The 7079-nt window shown below is 50.4% G+C and overlaps 1 protein-coding gene across 2 annotated transcripts in view; it reads left to right on the top strand.

The window, feature by feature from the left end:
* The first annotated feature begins 4491 nt into the window (after nt 1–4491).
* The window catches only part of NALF1 (NALCN channel auxiliary factor 1), a 610520-nt gene continuing 607932 nt past the window's right edge, over nt 4492–7079 (top strand). The window contains exon 1 of one of the 2 annotated variants that reach the window (XM_070800466.1): nt 4492–5950. In XM_070800466.1, coding sequence (XP_070656567.1) covers nt 5042–5950 — 909 coding nt within the window. In that variant the 5' untranslated portion in view covers nt 4492–5041. The remainder of the gene's footprint in view (nt 5951–7079) is intronic. The other variant, XM_019971696.2, reaches the window with a different exon arrangement.

Raw genomic sequence — 7079 nt, 5'->3', positions numbered from 1 at the left:
TTTTTGGGGGCTCCAGAATCACTGCAGATGGTGACTGCACCCATGAAATTAAAAGACCAACCTAGGAAGAAAAGCTCCTTGGAAGAAAAGCTATGATCAACCTAGAGAGCATATTAAAAAGCAGAGGCATTACTTTGCCAACAAAGTTCCATCTAGTCAAAGCAATGGTTTTTCCAGTGGTCATGTATGGATGTGAGAGTTGGACCATAAAGAAAGCTGAGTGTCAAAGAATTGATGCTTATGAACTGTGGTGTTGGAGAAGACTCTCGAGAATCTCTCGGACTGCAAGGAGAACCAACCAGTCAATCCTGAAGGAAATCAGTCCTGAATATTCATTGGAAGGACTGATGCTGAAGCTGAAACTCCAATACTTTGGCCACCTGATGTGAAGAACTGACTCATTGGAAAAGACCCTGATGCTGGGAAAGATTGAAGGCAGGAGGAGAAGGGGATGACAGAAGATGAGATGGTTGGATGGCATCACTGACTCGATGGACATGAGTTTGAGCATGCTCTGAGAGTTGGTGATGGACAGGGAAGCCTGGTGTGCTGCAGTCCATGGGGTTGCAAAGACTTGGATATGACTGAGTGACTGAACTGAACTGAACTGCTAACTGGAGATGTTTCTAGAGCAGTGGTTCTCAACTCAGGTGATTTTGCTCCTGGGGACATTTGGCAATGCTTGGAGACATTTTTTAGTTGTCACAACTGGGGGAGATGCGTGTGCTGCTGGTGTTTTGTGAGTAGAAGCTAGAGAGGCTGCTGAAGCTCCTGCAAAGTATGCAGAGCCCCCACCCCATAAAGAATTATCTGACTCCACCTCTCAGTAGATGTGATGAGGAGAAGCACTGTCTAAAGTAATTGTGAATAGTTTGATTGCAATAGCTCGGTTGGCAATAAGGAGTTCATGGTCTGAGCCACAGTCAGCTCCTGGTCTTGTTTTTGCTGGCTGTATAGAGCGTCTCCATCTTTGGCTGCAAAGAATATAATCAATCTGATTTCAGTGTTGACCATCTGGTGATGTCCATGTATAGAGTCTTCTGTGAACTCCGGGAGTTGGTGATGGACAGGGAGGCCTGGCGTGCTGCAGTGCATGGGGTCGCAAAGAGTCGGACACGACTGAGTGACTGATCTGATCTGATCTGAACAGCTCTGTTGCCTCTTAGCTTTAAAGTCCATCCTCTAGTTAATGAGTCTGTCTGTCAATAGCAGGAGCATACAACAGAAACCACAACTCCAGGCTAGTGGACATAAATTTGAAGCTGAAAATGAACATGGAGTGAAGGAGCTGGGGAAGAGAGTCAGTATGAATTGTAGTATGCTGGACTTGGGACAGGAGAGACAGAATATATATTTCAAGACAGAAAAAAAGAACAAATGTGATAATTCATTTCAGCAGAACATCTGCCACTTTTTTCTTGGAGGCATAACTTAAGATCTTCCTTATATTCAGCTGAGGTGTTATTAATCACTGTGAACAAGAGCAGGTCTGATTCAAGCTGAAAGTCCAACCTGCCCGGGTTGAAAGCAAATGGGTTTGGAGGAAGCAGGGTTGGGTGGTGGCCAGATGGTGCACAGGTGGGGAGTGGTGACTGTTTAGGTACTTCAGCTTGGGAACCCTAACAGTCACTTTGCCCTCCTCTACCCCTTTGGGGTGGCAGAAGGGCTCTGGTGGAATTCCCTCTGGTTAAAAAGCCAGTCACCTGAGCTCAGATCATCTTTGTGTTCTGAAACTCAGCCTAGTCTGCCTGTGAACTTCTGTGTGAGCCTCCCTACGTGGACTTCCTTATCCAAGGATTTTCTGAGCTTTCAGTCTTGCACAGTAGAGATCAAAAAAATACAAATGGAGCACAGCTTCAGGTTAGAAAGAAACAAGGTGAAGAAGAATGAAGGGGGTAGGTAAGAGAAAGAAATAGGAAATTAAATCCTATAACCTGGGCATTAAACAACTACATCTAGACAGAGAGAAAGATAGATAGCTAAGCAAAAAAACAAAACAAAACAAAACCCAACTTTGTGTTTATAGAAAGAAAGGCCTCGGATTATCACACTCTATTTTGTCACAAAGGGTCAACAAGTTCAAAACAAAGGGAGAGAGAATCATTTCAGGATTTAGAGTACACTGTGTTCACTTTCATATTCTGCAGAATGTTTATCAAGAAATAGAAATGGAGACTTTTGATATTATCTTTCATACGTATTTATTTATACAATAGAAAATGCCACGCCCATATACTCACTTACTTCTACAAGCAGACTTTATCTTATATTTAAATATGATTTGGTTTAAGTGTATTGAAGTTTTACACTTAAGAAAAAAGTAATCATGATGAGAGGGTAGGAGAAAAACAAAATGCTTTCTAAAATTTAAAGAGATTTTTCCAAAGGATATCTTTATCCACATCACTGGATAAAAAGAAAAATATTTTAAAAGAAAAATATTTTATTCAATGTCAAAATAATTTAAACTATGAAAAGAGAAGAATCGAAAAGACTATTTCCTCAGCTTCTGCTTTCTATACAAAGCTCAGATAAAGTGGGTTTTTTTTATGTTAAATTTTCAACAGAACCTGGAAATTTGCTTAAAGATGCTATAAGATAAGGATAAACCTGCCATAGAAAGTATATATTTTAGTTTCTAGACCTTTTATGGAGTTAAAATTCAGCACGCTAAAAGCCAAAGTACCAGAATGGTATACTTACACAGGTTGTCTTCTCAAACATTATATGACACTTTTAGATCAACCAGCTGTCAAACTGCACCAAGCCTTGATGGCCACTGCACGGAGTTTTTAGAAACTTACAATTTAACATGGGTAAAATTTAGTATTAATATATACCCTACTATGCCACAGAAAGGACCAGTTGGTCGAATCTTGCCAATTATCTTTTGCAACTTGCTTTTTAAAAAATACCCACTTCTCCCCGGTGTCAACACTCACAGCACCTCTAAAAAGAATATGAATACGGACGATCCGTCCTTTTGGGTTCTCAGCATACTTAGAGCGATGGCACACTAACACTGCTCATGTCAATGTGCACCCTACTGAATAGTTAGAGTCATTCGAAAGCAGAGAAGGAGCTTGCCACAGTGAGTGCTCAGTGGAACACACCGCCGTCCTCTGCTGCGCTCCGGGCGCGCGCCCAGGGAAGGCGCCGGCACCGGCTCCGTCTCCTGCCCTCGCAGCTTCGGTGGGCGTGAGGGGCGGAGTGAGCACGGTCTTCACATAAAAGGAGACTGATGTTTGCCCATAGCACTGACCCGCATGAGGCGGGGTCGAGAGGACCCCTGATTTTCCTAGCGTGACAGGCTTTTCCTTCTCGGAACTCCAAGAGCCAACGCTAAGGGGCACCAGAGGCTCGGATTGCTACAGCTGCCACCCGTCAGGGCAGCCTGACGGCACGGTGCTGCGGAAGTCCTGGGCGACGGCAGAGCCCAGCTCGGTGGGGGCTGGGCGCAGGTCTTCGGAGTGGGGTTCACGAGAGCTTGGGATGCTCCAGATCGGAGGAGGAATCCTCCGAGGTCAGGAGGATTGGAACTCGAAACGGTGGGCTAGTCAGTGAAGGCTGGAAGGCGAGGTCCTAGTATTTTTCTCTGATACTCTATGTGGCCACTTCTAATCTTTGACTTTATGAAAAATGTCGCTGTCCTACATACAGCTAAGGATGTATGCCACACGCCTCACCCCTGCCATGTACTAAAATCATCTGACAAGATAATACACTGGAAGCTGTTGATGTTTAGTTGTCCAGGGATCCCGAGACATGCAAAGAGATCAGGTGTCCCTCCTCTGCCCCCCGCCAGCCAATTCGGGTTTCCTCCCGTGCCCGCAGCCTTTCGTCGGAAGCCCACGCTCATTGTCTAGTTAAGGCGGCAACATCCAGACCCTCGCCCGCTAGAAGCCTCTGCCCACCCGCCGCAACTCGGACTTTTTCTCGGAGTCCGAGAGGGAGCAGGAGGTGCCGAAGAAATTCAGCAGGCATCCTCAAACCTTGCTGTCCGCAGTCTGACTTTTATCAGTAATAACAGAAAAAAACCAAAGGTGGCGGGGCTAGGGGTGGGCTGGCGGACGGCAAGGCAGGGCAGGCGTCAGCGCGCAGCCGCTCAGGCCGGCCTGCGGGCCCAGCCGGGCTCCCCCCGCCCACCCCGGACCCCCGGCGCCCTCGCCTCCCCCTCTGCCGGGCCGAGCCCGGTGCCAATGCGCCAGGAGGGAGCGAGCGCGGCGCGGGAGGAGGAGATGACGCACGAGCCGGCGCTCCCCCCCAAAAAGTGCTTCTCCAGGACGAAGATGGCGGCAACTTAGCCGGGGACTGAAGATGACTGTGGCTCTCGGGAGGCCCAGCGCAGGCGATTCGGCCCCGAGGTCCGGGGGAGGCGGCGTCAGCAGTCGGAGCCCGGCGCCCGCGGGCGGACCTGCGGCAGCGGCGGCGGCCGGAGCGCGGGCTGGGGGGTGGGGGGGCGGGAGCGCCCTGCCGGCGGCCGCCCAGGCTCCGGACTCGAGCAGAGCGAGCGAGAAGTAGCCGCCGGAGGAGCCCAGGAAGGAGCAGCGGGCGGGGGGTGGGGAGGAGGCGCCGGCAAGGCGCTCCGGCCGCAGTCCGTGGGCAGCGGAGACGCGGCGTGCCCCTGGCCGGGGAGAGCGGGCCGTCCTCCGCGGGGCCATGGGGACCCGCGCCCTGCCCGTGCCCGGCTGACAGGCGCCGCCACCCCGCCACCTCCGCCGTCGCCTCCTGCACCCGGCCCGCCGCCGGCCACAGCCGCGCCGCCGCCTCCGGGCGACCCTCTCCCCCCTGCCTCCCTGTCTCTGCATTGTTGTTTCCCACTCGACAGAGGATGGGGTCGGCGGATGCTTAGGTCGGAAGCGAGTCCTGCCTCCCTCCGAAGCCTGGTAATATTGATGTAGGCAAAGAGCGAGGAGCGAGGGAGAGAGAGGAAAGGGAGGAGGGGAGAAGGCAATCGAACCCCTAAGTCAATGCATATTGTGGTGACACCGGCACCGGAGCCCTCGCGGTGGAGTCGGCCAGGGCTGTGCGCTCCCAAAATATGACCAGGGGTGCTTGGATGTGTCGGCAGTATGACGACGGATTAAAAATCTGGTTGGCAGCACCCCGGGAGAACGAGAAACCGTTCATCGATTCGGAGAGGGCTCAGAAATGGCGACTGTCTCTGGCCTCTCTCTTGTTTTTCACAGTCCTGCTCTCTGATCACTTGTGGTTCTGCGCCGAGGCCAAGCTGACCCGCGCCCGGGACAAGGAGCAGCAGCAGCAGCAGCAGCAGCAGCAGCGGCAGCAGCGGCAGCGGCAGGAGCAGCGGCAGCGGCAGCGGCAGCACGAGCCGTCCTGGCCCGCGCTCCTGGCGAGCATGGGGGAGCCCTCGCCCGCCGCCCAGGCTCACAGACTCCTCTCCGCCTCCCCGTCCCCCACCCTGCCCCCCTCCCTGGGAGGCGGCGGCGGCGGCAAGGGCGGCCGAGGCACCGACAGCCGGGGCAAGACTCCTCTTCCAGGAAACTCTGCCAGACCCGCGTGGCGCCTGGAGACTTGTTACCCGCAGGGCGCCTCCTCGGGCCAGTGCTTCACGGTGGACAGCGCGGACGCCGTGTGCGCCAGGAACTGGAGTCGGGGGGCAGCGGCCCGGGGGGAGCAGGGGCAGCAGACCCGGGGCCCGCCGCAGCCAACTCCGCTCTGGAACTTGTCGGATTTTTACCTTTCGTTTTGTAATTCCTACACACTTTGGGAGTTGTTCTCCGGGTTGTCCAGTCCCAACACTTTGAACTGTAGTCTGGATGTGGTGCTCAAGGAGGGCGGGGAGATGACCACCTGCAGACAGTGCGTCGAGGCTTACCAAGACTACGACCACCACGCTCAGGAGAAGTACGAAGAGTTTGAAAGCGTGCTGCATAAATACTTACAATCGGAGGAGTACTCGGTGAAATCGTGTCCTGAGGACTGTAAGGTAGGAACCCGTGGATTTTTTCCCCCTTCCTCGCGCTGTTATCTCTGTGTGTGTTGGGTGGAGGTGTCTTCTAGAGTTTTAAAGTCGCTTTTTGACTCTGGTTTTGTTACTTCGACCATTGTTTTTGTGGTTCTAAGCGCCTGACCTGCTGCTTGACTTGGGTCTCTCTTGTGAATTGCTGATGGATCAGTGCCTTCTGAGAATCCTTGGAAGATCAAGAGGACTCTGGTCTTCTGAGATAAAGTCAGTGCTTTAACTATCTCTTAAAGCTACGGAGTTGGTTCAGATTCTGCCACTTTTTTTTTTTTTTTTTTTTAATGTAATTTGAGTGAAGCTTGTGAGGAAGACTGTGATGGGACTGCATACTGGTGACCACAGCTGAAATCAGAACAGGCTAAGACAGGCATGTGTGGTCTGGCTTATGGACCTGACACATGAAGTCTCTGATAGTGACAAATTAAGCTGGTTGGCCAAAGAGACAAGAGAAAGTGTTTGTGATTGTTTATGTGGGAAGAACTAAAAGCGTTTTATGTGTTTTCCAGGAGTAATTCTTGTTGTTTTGAAAGTTTGGGGGGCCTTCCTAAGCGTATTTACTCACACGAGTTTCTTGTTTTCTCTTAGAAATGTGTATAGTTACTGATCAGAAGCTCAGTATGAGTAGAAAATTTTGATTACGTATCTGGTGATAACTGATCAGTGTTAGATTATTTATTAGTCACCTTATGTAATTAGCTTGAATTTTCAGGATGCTCTCAGGAAGTATTAATTGGCAAATGCTTAATGCCATGACTAAAAAATACTGAACTCATTAATAGCATATATTATCTTCAGCCCCTTCCTGTTGAATATAATAATGGCTGTAAACCTTGCTGATTCACAAAGGAATAGTGTATGCAAGTTTCTTAAGAAATGGCAAATGTGACCATGGGCACATGTCCTAGTAGAAGTGTTGCTGTCCATGGTGCTGAAATGAGATTTGCTCAAGAGCTCCGTTGAAGATGAAGATACTGCAGTGACCTTTTAGTAGGGAAAGAAATGATGGCAGAATCTCAATAAACCTTGATGTTTTGTCCCAAAGGTAATCTCTTAATGCAGTAAAATAGTATTGCTTTTCAAAAGAAATAATCCG

Source organism: Bos indicus, chromosome 12 (assembly GCF_029378745.1).
Source record: "Bos indicus isolate NIAB-ARS_2022 breed Sahiwal x Tharparkar chromosome 12, NIAB-ARS_B.indTharparkar_mat_pri_1.0, whole genome shotgun sequence".
Lineage (NCBI taxonomy): Eukaryota > Metazoa > Chordata > Mammalia > Artiodactyla > Bovidae > Bos > Bos indicus.
The sequence above is the reverse complement of the archived record's forward strand: the minus strand, read 5'-3'. Positions and strand labels throughout refer to the sequence as shown.